Genomic DNA, 16,311 nt, shown 5'->3' with positions numbered 1-16,311 from the left:
GTGATGACCAAGAAGGGCCGGTTGAATGTGATTCTCACATCTCTGAACTGGGGCTCTCTTCCGAGAAGGGGGCCCCGAAAGGCTGTGTCCCGTCCTCGTCGATGGTCAGCACAGCCTTGTGCACTGCCTGGTGGAGAGAGCAGAGCGTGTTGGAGGCTGAGGGAGGCCGTACCCCATCCCAGCTCCTCTCCCCCCCAACCCCAGGCCTCAGCTGAGCAATGAGCTGAGGGCACTGGGAGGGACCCTCCCCAGTGAGGGCTGGGTCTTCTAGCATTTCCCTGGTTTGATGGCAGAAAAATGACAGACGAGCAAGCTTGCCAGTGCCCGCCTACCCTTTGAGTGTTTTATTAAAGAGCCGCTGATTCGCAACTGAATCATCAGGGTATAGTGGGGCGAACACGGCTTTAAATCACAAGAATCTGTGTTCAAGTCCTGTTTATTCCACTACCCAGCTGTGTCAGCTCAAAGAGAGGCCTACCCTTCTTAAAATGGATTTCTTAAATAAGAAAATCAGAGCTTGTGATGTGACCATCCAGGCTGCTTCACGTGAACCTGAACAGTGCAGGTGTCCAATAAATGTGTGCAGGGGTGTGTGTGTGTGTGTGTGTGTGTGTGTGTGTGTGTGAGTGAGGACAACAAAACTGAGATCTTTATCTGATACCCATGGGGATCCATCTACTGCACTGCTCAAGTCTACCAGAGTTCCCTTCCCTTGCCTTCCCTGGCCTCTGGACACCAGGCTGGCCCTCCCCTTCCTGCAGGAGATCTAGGGCCTTCCTCCACCCTCTCAAAGCCTCACACCACCTCCCTCCTCCCTCCTGCCTCCTGATCACATTCTCACCTCCTGGGCCAGAGCCCCCTCAACCCCCGCCCCGCCCCAGGAGCAGGAAGGGCTTCCTGCCCACGCCTTCCCTCACACCTCTATGCCTAGAGCAGGTGGAAGCCCCTTGGGGAGCAGGGCTCTGAGGGGGACTTGCACCGCCTCGGCCACAACCAGGCACAGCTTGCAGCCAGCAACTGCACAGCAGTGCTTTCTCCAGACACCTTTCACTTCCTGGACAAATGGCGTCTTAGCCCAAATCCCCTGTGAACTCGGGCTCCCTGATTCCCAGGAGCTCCCCGTGGCGAGGGGTGCAGGGGCCAGAAGTCCTCACGTGCCAGGGCCCAAGCTTCCCTTAGGATTTGGGTCCTTTGAGACCCCAAGAAGGGAGGCCTCGGCTGTGGGTGGGACAGAGGGTCTGTGATGCCCCCTCAGAGGGGGTCCTGGCACGCCAGGCGCCTCCTGAGCCATCACCCGGCCACGTTCCCCTCCCAGGGCTCCCCCGGCCGCCTGTGAGGACCTCGCTGTGCTGGCTCATCTGTGTCCCTTTGTCCCCCTCAGCCTCCTCCTGAGCCGCGGCCTGGGCTGCTGGTGCAACTCACCTTGTTCAGCTTGAGGGGCGCCTGCTCAGTAATCCCTGAGAGGTCGGCCTCGTTGCTGAAGACCTTGGTGATGCCCATTTTAGCCATGAGAGTTTTCAGATCATACTTTCCAGAAATGGACAGTTTGGGCAGTTTTAAACTGGCGGATCTGTACCATGGAAAGAAAAGGAATGAGTCTCTCTGCATTGAAAGTGTCTCCGTTCTGGTTTCTCCCACGTGGCACCTGAATCCCTGCCCACATGAGGAACAAGCTCAGCCTGGCTTTCTTCTTTGGGGTAACGATCTAGAGACTGTTGGAGTGATCCATTTCCTCCTCCAGCAAAGCCTCCCAAAGGTCATCTCCTCCGAGGAGCCCTCCTGGTAGACCCCGGTGTCCTCTGGGGTTTGGTCACCCAGGCTGGGACTGCAATCCCGGGGGGGTGGGCGGTGGTGGTGGTGCTGAGACACGTTTGTCCAGTGAGTGGTCAGTGACTGTGTGGTCTGATGACCGCCTCATTTTCCACTGGGACAAAGTGTGACCCCTGAGAGGCGGGAGTGGGCCTGACAGCCCTCGGGCTCCACCTGTCCCGGTTCTGGCTCAGTCCTCCCTGGCTCTGCACTGTCCACCTGGTGCAGGACCCAGGGAGTGGCCGGGGTGGGGAATGAGAAGGAAAAGGGCTGTTCATTCTTTTAATTTACACTTTGATTTTCTTTTTTTGTTTTCCAGTGTGTAGGGTGAAACGGCGTGTGCGGGCTCGGGCATATGTATGAACCTAGACACGTGCACTAGTTTGGGGCACAGGCTCAGGGTCATTCCTGCGGGGACCCTGTCCAGCCACAGGGACAGCGGGAGGAGGCACCGGCCATCCTCACACGTGTGCTCAGAGCCCCTGGGCTGTGCTTCCCGGCCTCTCCACGTGGATTCTTCCCTGGGCAGCACGGACCATCCACCCTTTAACTGCACGCTTGGCCTCAGCCTCGAGCTCCTACTTCTCCCATGGCGGGTGTCAGGAAGCTCTCTCAGCACCAGGCATGGGTGACCAGAAGGGGCAGTGTCCATGCAGGAGGGGGTCTCCAAGGACAGGGCCTTAGCTCCTCCCCTTGGGAGCTGGCTGGTGCTCCCTGGTGGGACCCTGGCCTTCGTCACAGCCACAGAGTCGGGCACAGTGGCCGTGGAGTGTGGGCCACCCTTGCCCCGCCAGGCCTGTGGGGCAGCTCGGGTCAGCCCCATGCCAGGAACCACCGCGTGCGGATGACTCTGAGGATGGTGGAGAGGTGCTTTTCCGTGAGCCGCTCCTCCAAGTGCTACATCTTCCCCTCATCTGGCAGGGTCAGGAAGGTGACGGCCGAGCCCTTGTAGTGCTGCAGAAGCACCCAGCTGGCCAGCTCCTCCTCCCGGTGCAGGTGGAAACTGCCCAGGCGGTTGATCATGGGCACCCAGATGGTGGGCTCCTCATCCACTTGGAAGGCTGCTTCCACGGTGCGCTGAGCTTTGAATTGGTTCTCCCATATTCCTGGAGAGAGAAGATACAGGTCAGCCGGGCGGAGCGGGCCCGATCAGGGTCTAGATGAGTGTGCGCCCGCTGGAGCTGCTTCTCACCGGGTCTTCGCTTGGCTGCAGAGGCTGTGAAACCATCAGGACTCTGAAGAACAATCGGTCCTCATGTGAGGGTCGTCTGACAGCATGGGAGATCCTGTGTCACAAGGTGAGGTGGTCCATGCTGGGTGTGCACAGCGGGTGTTTTATTTGCGGTTGATCTTGACTTAGGGGTGACCTGAGGCTGAGCAATGAAAATTATTGGGAGTAGTTGGAAGCTCACCAAGTTGTCTGTGGACTGAGACTTGCCTGAGACACGCTGCCCTTACTTCTGGGCAGCTGTTATCATTCAGGGAACCCCTCTTGTTCCTGCACTGATGCCCTTTTCCTGAGAAATCAGGTGAAATGCAGATGTCCAGGCAACTCCCGTCTGCCAGGCCAAAAGAACACCATGGAGGGATGTCAGGTGCCTCAGGAACCCCTGACTCCATGCTCCCATCAGATGAGGGGAGGACACTGAGGCCAGAGAGGGGCCACAGCACCTCGAGTGGCACCGCTGGCTGACTCCAGCCCGGGTACTCCCTGCTGCACTGTCTGCTTCCAGGGAGAAGAGGCAGCTGCCTGACACTCTGACCCTGGCCCAGGCTCCTGCCACGGGCTGTTTGAACTGCCTCTGCACACCCTTCGGGCCCACAGGTGCTGGCACTGGCATCACTCAAGGGAGCAAGACAGGCAGAGATTCAAGTTTAGTTGAGCACCTACTACGTGCACTTGTGTTCTTTCTAACTTGTTTTTCAAATTATAGAAACCTGGTAAGAAGGGCATTTTTATAGCTTTGCTGTATGTGGGAGACAGAATTCACATGTTAAATGGCTGGCTAGTCATTTTACTGGGATTGAGTAGAGGAGACAGGATTTGAACCCGGTTCTTTCTGGCTCTAAAGCTGTCACTCTTGCCACAACTCCAGAGTTGCCTGCAGGCCCTTCTTGCAAAACCTGCTTCCTTCATTCACTCTACTAAAAATTGGTTTTCTGGCTGTCTGTTTTGGGAGACATGGCATGGGTTACCTCGCTCCCTGAGGGGTTCCCAAGCACAGGAGGACATGAAAGGCTCTGAAAAGGCCTGCAGAGAAGATGGTGACTGACTGCTGGCCTCGTTCCCCACCCTCATCAGTCCTGGAAAGCCTTTTAGTGGTTGTGTGTGGAAACTGAGTGACTCCTGCTGGGACGCGCTGCCTGGGGAGATGTCAGGACTGGGCGTTTGAGGACACCATGGGGTTTTCCCTTTTGAGGACCATAGCTCAGGCTGGTGGTGCACCTTACCTTTAAAGAAAATGTAGTTCACCAGAGCAAAAACTGTGTCTTTGTCAAGGTCTTTGATCAAGGTCACAATTTGTCCGTGGGTTCCCTTCTCTATGTAATCGTTGATCTGTTTCTTAGCCTCTTTGGGGTTCTGGAAATTGGCAGAGAAAGCTTTGGAGTGGTAAGCCTTCGAGTCCTCCTTTACCCATGTCAGCATGTGTTTCAGGCTGTTCGAGGAACAGCATGCTGCCGGTGATCAGCTGTAGCCATTTGTCCGGCTGGTTGAAGGGGTCCAGGTACAGCTGTAAGGCTTTGAGGATGTCTCGTTGGGACTCGTTGGCCAGTTCGTAGTACAAGCTGAAGGACAAGTTGGCCAGTTTCAGGGCCATGTCAGAGAAGGGCAGGTCTGGGTGGAGCTGGGGATCCTGCAGGGAGCTGGGGAGCAGGCAGCACAGGCCTGCCAGCAGGAGGAGGCCCCACGTGCTGGAGGAGGGCATCGTCCTGCAAGACAGAAGGGGCGCCACGCCCGAGTCATGCACGGACACCAGGTAAAGCAGCGCGGTTGGCTAAACGTCCACGAGCACCTGCCTGGCGCTTTCCTACATCCTCGCTGTCCAGTCACAGCACCAGCAACGCCTCTGACGTGCTTCCCACCCACTCCCGCTCGGCTCTCTGCCTCCCGGCACTGTCCTCCGGGCGCCTTCCCGGCAGGCGGTAGGTGACAGCCCCTGTGCACAGGCAGGGAGACCAGAGCGCCAAGAGGGGAGCCCTTGTCCAAGGCCACGGAGCAAAGGAAGCAGCAGCCCAGGATCACATGCCTGGGGATCCCAGGCCCCGCTAACACCTGCCCTGACCCTGAGGTGCAGGTGCACAGCCCCTTTGCCAGAAGAGGAAACCGAGGCTCGGGAGGCACAGGGGCATGCACCTGGCCACTCGGGAAGAGGCGGGCCGTCGCTGGGATGCTGGGATCAGGGACAGCTCTGAGTGGGCTGCACTGGACCCCGTTATTTGATGGGGGACAGGCTGAGCCCAGGGGGGAAGGACCTGGCTCAGTGACCCATGCCAGACGGGACAGGGCTGCCTGATTCCAACTCCAACCACCCCCCCAAACCCCCAACTCTGGCTCCTCTTCCTGTGTGGCTGCGGCCTGCTTTATAGTCGCCTAAGTCTGCGGCGGTGGCCGCCCGCCCTGCAAGACGCCGGGCCTGGGGCGCTGTGCTGAAGGAAGTGCAGGAGAGCCTCAGGCTCCAGGCTCGCACGGACATGGGCTTTCGCCTCCAGAAGCTTCTTGCTGACTTCATGTGTGGGACGTGCAAACTGAGGCTCAGAGAGGTTCAGTGACTTTCTCAAGGCCGCAAAGCAGTTCCAGCATAACTGGGACAAGGCAGGCCTCTGGCCTTGGGGCTCAGAGCTTGTATACAGGAGGGTCTTCACTGGGAATGGCCTCCCTCATGGGCAAATGCACCTGCTTCTAAGGGCCCAGCACGCAGGCAGCCAGGGTCTCGAGCTTAGTACTGTTGTCAACTGGGCTGAAAATTCTACACTGCGGTGAGGGACTGTCTTGGGCATTATAGGAGGGTTCGTATCATTCTAGATAGAACTAGAAGCTAGTAGCAACACCCACCTTCAGGAGAGACAAGCAAAATTTCAACAGACCTTGCCCATCGTCCGCCGGGGACATAGTGGGGGGTCTCTTGTTGGGGGGTGGGGGCGTCTCACAGCCAGGACTGACCGGCAGGGCTGCCTCCACCCCAGTTAGAGACTTTTCTTACTTTGGAGTGGGTCTGGGCCCAGTGAGTCTCAACAGCATGCGCCAAGGGTTCAGTAACCCCCGTCAGTTTGGGGTGCACAGTTGCCTTAGGTGGGGTTCTGTGGCAGGGAGGTCCCGACATGCTGCTGTGATGGGCTGGGGAGATTTTCAGGAGACCACACTAAGTGCTTTACCTTCAGCTGGGGAGCTCAGGCTTCTCTGTGGTCCTTCCCCACCACCCCAGGAGGACAGCCCCCTGCTGTGAGTCCGGGCTGCCCCTGGGCACACCTGCTTCCCAGCTCAGGTGGCAGGGCCTCAGGGAACAGGGGTGCCAGAGGGCTGGAGAATAGGGGGCATGGAAAGCATCTCAGCTTCAGACAGTCCTGGCTTGACGCTGTCTTGCCGGTCGGATCCCAGACCAGATGGTCACTTCTCAGGGGCTTCTGTTTAAAACATCACAACATGGAGGGTGGGGATCTGTCTAGTCACCCACTCGCTGCCCGACGCCAGCAGAGAGGTCAGGTCTGTGGGGGAAGACGGAGGTGGGTTTTGCAAAACCTCCAGGACCAGAGAAGGGTGAGAGATGAAAGAAGGGCCGTGAACCCAGATAAGACGGAGCCGCAGGTGACACGGAGGGTTATCGGGGGAGTTAATGAACACACCTCAGCCTTTCAGGCCTGGCCTGCAACACCCAGGTCAATGCCAGGGGTCCCTAGAGCAGAAGGGGTCAGAGGGGAGCGGGGAGACCTCGGACCTTTCTCCAAAAACCTGGGGAACACGCCGCAACAGGCAAAAACCAAGAAGCTAGGAAGGCGTCGGCTTTCTCCGGGGAAAGTTGAGTGGCGTGCTCGCGTCTCAGGCCAGGGCGCAGGACCTGCTCGAAGTGCAGTTGAAAGGGACCAGAGAAGAATTTGGCTCCTGGATGAGAAGCAAGTCAGAGAACAAGGGGCCTGATGGGGGGGCTCTCCCCTGCCCTCCGCAGAGGGGGGATGCGGGAGTAGAGCACCCAGCCACAGGGTCCTGACGGATCCCAGGAGCACGGGAGACAGAGAAAAGCAATGCAGGAGAGCCCTCCTCCTGCCCGCCGCTCCCCTGGGATGAGACTGGGCCCACTAGGCGCCAGGACTGTGTGAAAGTGTGACTGCACGTCCAAACTGACCGTTCAGGCGGGACATGAAGGGTCAGCTGCCTGACTCAGCCCTGACCCTGGCGCAGGGGAGGCAAACCTCACTGGGCCTCGGTTTCTCCTGTCAGTGGAGGTAACCACCAGCACGGGCCCAGCCTCTGCAGAGTCAGCTCAGGAAGGGGTGAGGGAGAACTACTTACTCAGCACACTCTCCTGGCCTGACGGGCCTGCAGGCTGTGCCTCCTCCCCGCAGGCTGTGCTACTTGTAAGGCCATCTCAGGGGGGCTGGGACGCACCATCCAGGTGACCAGTGATGCCACCTCCCTGTGCAGGTAATCAGCTTGGGAGCCTCAGAGCTCCGCCCACGGGCCCACTATCACCTAAGGGCCTGGCTGTCCTTCCCTGAAGGGGCCCAGTCTAGGGGAACCAGCAGGTGCAGGCACCCCGGAGGCAGGGTGGGGCCATGGCTGTGCCAGGCCAGGGGTCCTCTCCCCACCTCCTGTCGAGTGCCTGGAACCTGGCCCAAGATGACCATTGGTGTCAGCAGCCTGGGTCATGGGCTCGTTCTTGCCAAAGTCAGAAGCAAATCCAGCTGGACGTCTCGAGGGTCCAGGAAAGGCCAGGAAGCCTGAAGAGCCCCATGCACCTCAAGTCCCAGCACCCCACCTGGAGAAGGCCTTTCAGCAGTGGTTGGACCCTGGGGGGACCCACTCAGAGGAGCTTGAAGCCCCAGAGGGGGTCATTGGCTCATGGGAACCACAGGACCCAGGGGTGGGCATTGCCCAGGCATCAGGGAGACCTTGTGAGAAGGAGGACAGAGTGTCTACCAGCCAGGCAGGCCCTGTTGGGCACATGTAGCCAACTCTTTAGAGTTTTAAGGGTTTTTCCTGCCTGTTCTGACCTGTGAACCATCCTTGAGGGACATCGGTAGGACACATCCCCATATGCAGCTGGGGAGATGGGGGTGCAGGACAGAAGACCTGCTTGATCGGCTCCCCCTTCTGAGGCCCGGGCACTAACTTCCTTTCCATGAGACCAATGAGAGGGGCCACCTCCCGGCCCACGTGGGGCCCTCGCTGCCCCAGGCCAGCAGAGGCACCACGGGAGTTGGGGCTGTTCCAGGCAGTTTCCGCTTCCGGGCAGGACCCAGCTCAGCTCTGAGACAGAGGAGGGGACACTCACAGCCGCTGCATGACCCGGGCTCACGGCCCTCACTGGGTCACCTGGGAACAAAGTGACAACTTGTCCTGAAAACTCAGACACAAGATTTTCACACCAGGTGTTGCTTTCACAAGACAAGCAAAGCACATCTGAACTGGGTATTAAGTAGAAAAAGGAGGTATTTCCCTCTATTTGGCTTGTATTGGCAACCTGTAACACATTCTAAGTATTGTCAGGGAAGGTTCCTTTGTTCTGAGGGAACTTCAGGATTGCAATGTTAAGATGAAAATGCTGAAAGCAGAGTCACAAGGTAGAAAGGATTCAGGATTCCAGGTCGGCCTTGTGACTCATGTGAACATTCATGCTGGTGCCTCAGTTCCTGTAAGTTGGCCCTACAAGTAGCACAGCCTGCGGGGAGGAGGCACAGCCTGCAGGCCCGTCAGGCCAGGAGAGTGTGCTGAGTAAGTAGTTCTCCCTCGCCCCCTCCTGAGCTGACTCTGCAGAGGCTGGGCCCGCGCTGGTGGTTACCTCCACTGACAGGAGAAACCGAGGCCCAGTGAGGTTTGCCTCCCCTGCGCCAGGGTCAGGGCTGAGTCAGGCAGCTGACCCTTCATGTCCCGCCTGAACGGTCAGTTTGGACGTGCAGTCACACTTTCACACAGTCCTGGCGCCTAGTGGGCCCAGTCTCTTCCCAGGGGAGCGGCGGGCAGGAGGAGGGCTCTCCTGCATTGCTTTTCTCTATCTCCCGTGCTCCTGGGATCCGTCAGGACCCTGTGGCTGGGTGCTCTACTCCCGCCTCCCCCCTCTGCGGAGGGCAGGGGAGAGCCCCCCCATCAGGCCCCTTGTTCTCTGACTTGCTTCTCATCCAGGCGCCGAATTCTTCTCTGGTCCCTTTCAACTGCACTTCGAGCAGGTCCTGCGCCCTGGCCTGAGACGCGAGCACGCCACTCAACTTTCCCCGGAGAAAGCCGACGCCTTCCTAGCTTCTTGGTTTTTGCCTGTTGCGGCGTGTTCCCCAGGTTTTTGGAGAAAGGTCCGAGGTCTCCCCGCTCCCCTCTGACCCCTCCTGCTCTAGGGACCCCTGGCCTTGACCTGGGTGTTGCAGGCCAGGCCTGAAAGGCTGAGGTGTGTTCATTAACTCCCCCGATAACCCTCCGTGTCACCTGCGGCTCTGTCTTATCTGGGTTCACGGCCCTTCTTTCATCTCTCACCCTTCTCTGGTCCTGGAGGTTTTGCAAAACCCACCTCGGTCTTCCCCCACAGACCTGACCTCTCTGCTCCCCACTGCCTGTGATTGTGGCGACTGGATCCACTTGACTTCCATTTCCCAACAGTGCCATTCTACAGAGGAGCCTCTGCTGCGTGTTCAGCTGGTTTGGGAGCTGGTACGTGACAACCAGCTGCCTCCAACTGCAGGGACACACCTCTCCCCATCCCCAGTCACCCACCCGCCCCCTTGGCTGAACCTCCTCCAGGTTCTTGCCCCAGGACACTCCCTGTGGTTTTGGGAGGGAAACCCCAGTCCCAGGCCACAGCTAGAGCTCGTCCCCGCTTCTGTCCCTGTTCACATATGGGTCCTTCGGGCTTCAAGCAGGAATTGGGCACCGCATCGGCACAGACTGGACCGCTCTGGAGGTATGGGTGAGGTAGGAGGGCGGCAGAACCCGAAGGCAGAGTCACTGCTTACTGACTGTGGCCTGGAGCAAGGCACCTGGCTCCCTGAGCCCCAGTTTGCTCATCTGGCTTGTGGGGTGAGAGCAGGGCAGCTGCACTCACACATGCCAGTGCTGCTGGGAGCTCAGGGAGCAGAGCTGGCTGGGCCTGCAGGCCCAGGCTTCTAGCAGGAGCACATAGATGCACTAATGTCACCCTTCCATTGGCATTTTGCTCTGGGATCCAATAAAAGTTGTTTTTGCCCTGTCTCTGACTCTCACGCCAACTCAGGGGAGGCTTTATAACCATGATGAAGAGACTGAGGCTCAGAGTGTTTGGGTGACTTTCTGAACCCACACAGCTGTTAATTAAGTGCAGACTCTGAGCTTGGCCCAGGTGTGTAGCCTCAGGTCTGGGTCACCTAGACCCAGGCAGTGCTGGCATCACCAATGAAACAGTGCAGGTGAGTGTCTGGGTAGAGAAAACTCAAGAGAAGAGACCCTCTGGGGAAGGTGGAGTCTTTCTGCGTTGTGTTCCATTAAGTGAATTTGCACCCCGGGGGCCATGTTGACGTAAAAGGTGTCAGTTTCACAGGACAAAGTCCCGCTTTAGGTTACAGTGTCCCCCGCAGAGAGTGGCTTAAGCCAGATTTGGGCAGAAGAGCGGTCCTTTCCGGACAAGCATGTTCCTGGGAGGATCCAGGGGGAGCTGAGTCCTCCAGGCTGGGGCATCAGGGCTTCCAGAACTGTGACCCCCGGGCAGGGCATTGGAGGGCCAGAGGGACCCATGTGTGAACAGGGACGGAAGTGGGCACAAGCTCTAGCTGAGGCCTGGGACTGGGGTTTCCCTCCCAAGACCACAGGGAGTGTCCCTGGGCAAGAACCTGGAAGGAGTTTCAGCCGAGGGTGAGGGTAGGTGAGTGGGGGGAGGGGGGTGTCACTCTACTTCTTCTGTCAAGGGGATGTTGTGATTTTTTTTGCTATCCAGGGTGCCTGTGTCACATGACTGAGGAGGAGAAAGGTCTTAGGCAAGTGCCTGATTGAACTGGAGTAGGCGAAACGGATGGAGACACCATCGCTTCTGCTCACCTGGGGAGAGGAGACCTGCTTCTAGAAGGAAGGTCCTGCAGAAGAGTTGGAATGACAAGGACAGAAAATATGTTCCCAGAGGCCCAACTGGAAGCAACTCCAGGAAAAAAATCAACCAGAGTCACTTGCAGGAAGGAGCTGTGTGCTGTGGGGTCTGGTCTCACCCAGGTGACCCTGGGGAGAAGCAGAGACCCAGCCAGGGCTCCTTTCAGAGGCTGGAGACCTCGGGGTGCATTGCCCCCGGGGAGCTGACAGCCCTGGGATAACTGGGAAGCAGCCTGGTGATCTAGCCTTCACCCTGCAGGCGGGGGGAACCTGGGGCCTCCATGAGCCCTGCAGGGGCAGGCCCTTACCAGGCCCATCTGGTGGATGCTTGATGGAGGTGGGGACCTGAGGCCCTATCTGAGCCCAGGTGATTGCGCCTCAGGATTCCCAGAGAGACTGGAAAACCTAGAGCTTTCCATAGCAGAACTGGGAAGAGTCAGGAAGCTGCTGATTGCAACCTGCACCTGGCCATGTCAATACTGAATATTTGTCAACACATGGACACATGGAAGGCAGCTGTGACCTGGAGTCCCCCCGCATCCTAACGTAAAGGGAGACTCAGAAGCAAGAGTCACAAAGGTGAGTCACACTCGAACTCGGGCCTGGTTGACCATTCTTTAATTTCAGGGAGGAGGGGAAGGGGCTGACCCCTCCTGAGAGAGGGGGGTTAGCCCTGCTTGGGATTCACCACCTTTCCCATGAAGAGGATCGAGTGGGTGTTCTTATCATAGAGGATTACGAGGAAGGGCCTGTTGAAGTGGACCTCTGGGGGAACAGACATGGGGATGGCCTCCATAAACGTGGCCCCAGTGGCTTCCGTCCCTTTCTCATCGATGTTCAGCACGGCTTTGTGCAGGGCCTGGAGGGGAGAGAGCACAGAGGACCATTGAGAGCAGAGTCAAGCTTCCTGAATCCCACGCAGGCCTGTGAGGAAGGCTGGGAACGGAGGGGGTTTCCCTGGGCCTCTCTCAACACTGGGCTGGCTCCCTGCAGGAGGCCCAGGGCCTTCCTCCACCTCCTCAAGGCCTCACACCTTCCCGCACACCTCTATGCCTAGAGCAGGTGGAAGCCCCTTGGGGAGCAGGGCTCTAAGGGGGACTTGCACGGCCTCGGCCACAACCAGGCTCAGCTTGCAGCCAGCAACTGCACGGCAGTGCTTTCTCCGGCCACCTTTCACTTCCTGGATAAATGGCGTCTTAGCCCAAATCCCCTGTGAACTCTGGGCCCTGATTCCCAGGAGCTCCCTGTGGCACGGGGCGCAGGGGTCAGAAGTCCTCACGTGCCAGGGCCCAAGCTTCCCTTAGGATTTGGGTCCTTCAAGACCCCAAGAAGGGAGGCCTCGGCTGTGGGTGGGACAGAGGGTCTGTGATGCCCCCTCAGAGGTGGACCCGACACGCCAGGCACCTCCTGAGCCATCACCCGGCCACGTTCCCCTCCCAGGGCTCCCCCGGCCGCCTGTGAGGACCTCGCTGTGCTGGCTCATCTGTGTCCCTTTGTCCCCCTCAGCCTCCTCCTGAGCCGCGGCCTGGGCTGCTGGTGCAACTCACCTTGTTCAGCTTGAGGGGCGCCTGCTCAGTAATCCCTGAGAGGTCGGCCTCGTTGCTGAAGACCTTGGTGATGCCCATTTTAGCCATGAGAGTTTTCAGATCATACTTTCCAGAAATGGACAGTTTGGGCAGTTTTAAACTGGCGGATCTGTACCATGGAAAGAAAAGGAATGAGATTCTCTGCATTGAAAGTGTCTCCGTTCTGGTTTCTCCCACGGGGCACCTGAATCCCTGCCCACATGAGGAACAAGCTCAGGCTGGCTTTCTTCTTTTGGGTAACGATCTAGAGACTGTTGGAGTGATCCGTTTCCTCCTCCAGCAAAGCCTCCCAAAGGCCATCTCCTCCGAGGAGCCCTCCTGGTAGACCCCGGTGTCCTCTGGGGTTTGGTCACCCAGGCTGGGACTGCAATCCCGGGGGGGTGGGCGGTGGTGGTGGTGCTGAGACACGTTTGTCCAGTGAGTGGCCAGTGACTGTGTGGGCTGATGACCGCCTCATTTTCCACGGGGACAAAGTGTGACCCCTGAGAGGCGGGAGTGGGCCTGACAGCCCTCGGGCTCCACCTGCCCTGGTTCTGGCTCAGTCCTCCCTGGCTCTGCACTGTCCACCCGGGAATACTGCACCAGGTGCCTCCTACTACACTGTGTAGTTGTGGAGTGGCCAGTTGAACCAAGGCTAAGAAAGGTGCTATTTTAATTTTAGCCTTTTGTATTTTTATATATACATAATTTTATTAATGTTGCCAACATTTAATATGAACTGATAGTAGTGCATACATGGAGAATAAAATAATGTGGATGTGCATGATCAAAAAGCTCTAATTGATATGGGTGAGAAGTAAAGGAAGGATGATGCAATAAATATATTTTAAAAGTAAAGAAGAATAATAATGGAAGTCACCGGGCCGGGGCCCCCTCAGGGTGCTTCCTGTGATCATTTCTAGTCATTTATTTTTAATTGCTGTCGCGATGGTTTAGGACACAGTATGTGATTTAGGAGTGCAGGGTCACAGCTCATCAGATGTTCCCTTTTGCATTTTTATATTTATATTTATTTGCTAGGTATTCTTTTACGTATGATTTCTTTCACCTCTTCTATTTTAAATGTTGAGTGATTGATTTATAATGCTGCCTATATTTTTATATTTATAGAGGATTAAAACAGCGTGTGCGGGCTCGTGCGTGTTTATGGACCTAGACATGTGTGCTAGGTTGGGGCGCAGGCTCAGGATTATTCCCGGGGGGACCCTGTCCAACCACAGGGACAGCGGGAGGAGGCACCGGCCATTCTCACGTGCTCTGCAATGCCCTGGCCCTTTGCTTCCCGGCCCCTCCAAGTGGGTTCCTCCTCCGGGCAGCGTGGACTGTCCACACTTTAACTGCATGCTTGGCCTTGGCCTCGAACTCCTACTTTCCTGATGGTGGGTGACGGGAAGCTCTCCCAGCACCAGGCCCGTGCGAGCAGACAGGGCAGTGCCCATGGCGGGTGGGGGTCCCCAAGGACAGGACTTCAGCTCCTCACCTGCCGGGCACTGTCCCCTTGGGAGCCGGCTGGTGCTCCCTGGTGGGACCCTGGCCTTTGTCACAGTCACAGGGTCAGGCACAGTGGCCGTGGAGTGTGGGCCAGCCCCGGCCCTCCAGGCCTGTGGGGCAGCTCGGGTCAGCCCCGTGCCCGGAAGTTACCTTCCGTATCGCTTTTCCAGGAACCTGCCGAGGAATTCCTGGTTCATTGTGTCCTCCACATGCTGCATTTTCCCCTGGTCGGGCAGGAGGAAGAGGGCGGTGGCGTTGCCCTCGTAGTCCATCCGGAGCACCCAGCTGTGCAGCTTGCTGCAGTGCTGGATGGCAAACATGCCCAGGCGGCTCATCATGGGCACCTTGACGGTGGTCTCGTCGTCCACATGGAAGTCCTCTTCGGTGGTTTGCGCAGCATCGAAAGGCTTCACCCACTTGCCTGGAGAGAAGGGAAGGGGTCGTCAACCAGGGTAGGAAAAGGGTTAGCTCAGCAGAGGACCAGGGGTCTTGAGCCTCCCGCGGAGAGTCCCCTCTGGACTGGCCTCGGCTTCGGCACCTGCAAAATGGGACTAAAAGGAGCAAACAGGTTACTGCCAGGACAGGGTGAGGGGAGTGCGAGCCGAGAGGCACACCTGGCATTTGTATGTTACTGGAGCTCTGGAGCGCCGGCCTGGCTGCTCAGAAAAAGCATTTTTACCCGCACTTGTTTTTCTGGCTGTCTGTCTTGGGAGACGGCCTCGCTCCCTGAGGGGTTCCCAAGCACAGGAGGACATGAAAGGCTCTGAAAAGGCCTGCAGAGAAGATGGTGACTGACTGCTGGCCTCGTTCCCCGCCCTCATCAGTCCTGGAAAGCCTTTTAGTGGTTGTGTGTGGAAACTGAGTGACTCCTGCTGAGACGCGCTGCCTGGGGAGATGTCAGGACTGGGCGTTTGAGGACACCGTGGGGTGTTCCCTTTGGCCATAGCTCAGGCTGGTGGTGCACCTTACCTTTAAAGAAAATGTAGTTCACCAGAGCAAAAACTGTGTCTTTGTCAAGGTCTTGGACCAAATCCACAATCTTTCCTTGGGTTCCCTTCTCTACATAATCGTTGATCTGTTTCTTGGCCTCTTCGGGGTTCTGGAAGTTGGTAGAGAAGGCCTCGGAGCGGTAGATTTTCTTGACATCCTCAGAAAACTTGTCCACCAGCTTCAAGCCCTCGCTGATGAATAGACCGTTGCCGGTGGTCAGCTGCAGCTGGCTGTCTGGCTGGTTGAGGGTGTAGAGAAGGTGCTGGAAGCCGTCTTGAATGTCAGCCTCTGCTCTCTCAGTGAGGTTGAAATGTAGACCCTCCAGCATCTGGGTGTGAGTTTCACCCTTGCTCCCGAGGGAGAGGAGGGCGAAGGCTGTAGCGATGCTCACAGGGGAGAAGAAGATGTTCGTGGTGTTAGACTCATGAGCCACCTGCCGGTACAGGTGGAAGGTGAAGTCGAGCAGGTTGGGGGCGATCTTCTGGCAGGCTGGGTGCTGCTTGGCTGGATCTGTCTCCTGGACGGCTTCTCCCTGGAGACCATCATCAGCCAGGTTGCTGGGGAGCAGGCAGCACAGGCCTGCCAGCAGGAGGAGGCCCCACGTGCTGGAGGAGGGCATCGTCCTGCAAGACAGAAGGGGCGCCACGCCCGAGTCATGCACGGACACCAGGTAAAGCAGCACGGTTGGCTAAACGTCCACGAGCACCAGCCTGGCACATTCCTACATCCTCGCTGTCCAGTCACAGCACCAGCAACGCCTCTGACGCGCTTCCCACCCACTCCCTCTCGGCTCTCTGCCTCCCGGCACTGTCCTCTGGGCGCCTTTCCCGCAGGCGGTAGGTGACAGCCCCTGTGCACAGGCAGGGAGACCAGAGCGCCAAGAGGGGAGCCCTTGTCCAAGGCCACGGAGCAAAGGAAGCAGCAGCCCAGGATCACATGCCTGGGGATCCCAGGCCCCGCTAACACCTGCCCTGACCCTGAGGTGCAGGTGCACAGCCCCTTTGCCAGAAGAGGAAACCGAGGCTCGGGAGGCACAGGGGCATGCACCTGGCCACTCGGGAAGAGGCGGGCTGTCGCTGGGATGCTGGGATCAGGGACAGCTCTGAGTGGGCTGCACTGGACCCCGTTATTTGATGGGGGACAGGCTGAGCCCAGGGGGGAAGGACCTGGCTCAGTGACCCA

General features: G+C 57.9%; 1 protein-coding gene across 1 annotated transcript in view; it reads right to left on the bottom strand.

The window, feature by feature from the left end:
- Positions 1 to 15,748, bottom strand: part of LOC311175463 (uncharacterized protein) — a gene marked incomplete at both ends in the record, with an annotated part of 30,541 nt that extends 14,793 nt beyond the window's left edge. Inside the window, 8 exons of the mRNA XM_084240334.1 lie at positions 39 to 127; positions 1,423 to 1,570; positions 2,711 to 2,915; positions 4,445 to 4,740; positions 11,740 to 11,921; positions 12,610 to 12,757; positions 14,290 to 14,560; positions 15,109 to 15,748. Coding sequence (XP_084096460.1) covers positions 39 to 127; positions 1,423 to 1,570; positions 2,711 to 2,915; positions 4,445 to 4,740; positions 11,740 to 11,921; positions 12,610 to 12,757; positions 14,290 to 14,560; positions 15,109 to 15,748 — 1,979 coding nt within the window. The remainder of the gene's footprint in view (positions 1 to 38; positions 128 to 1,422; positions 1,571 to 2,710; positions 2,916 to 4,444; positions 4,741 to 11,739; positions 11,922 to 12,609; positions 12,758 to 14,289; positions 14,561 to 15,108) is intronic.
- Between the last annotated feature and the right edge of the window lie 563 nt (positions 15,749 to 16,311).

This window comes from Talpa europaea (assembly GCF_964194135.1).
Source record: "Talpa europaea genome assembly, chromosome: 8".
Lineage (NCBI taxonomy): Eukaryota > Metazoa > Chordata > Mammalia > Eulipotyphla > Talpidae > Talpa > Talpa europaea.
The sequence above is the reverse complement of the archived record's forward strand: the minus strand, read 5'-3'. Positions and strand labels throughout refer to the sequence as shown.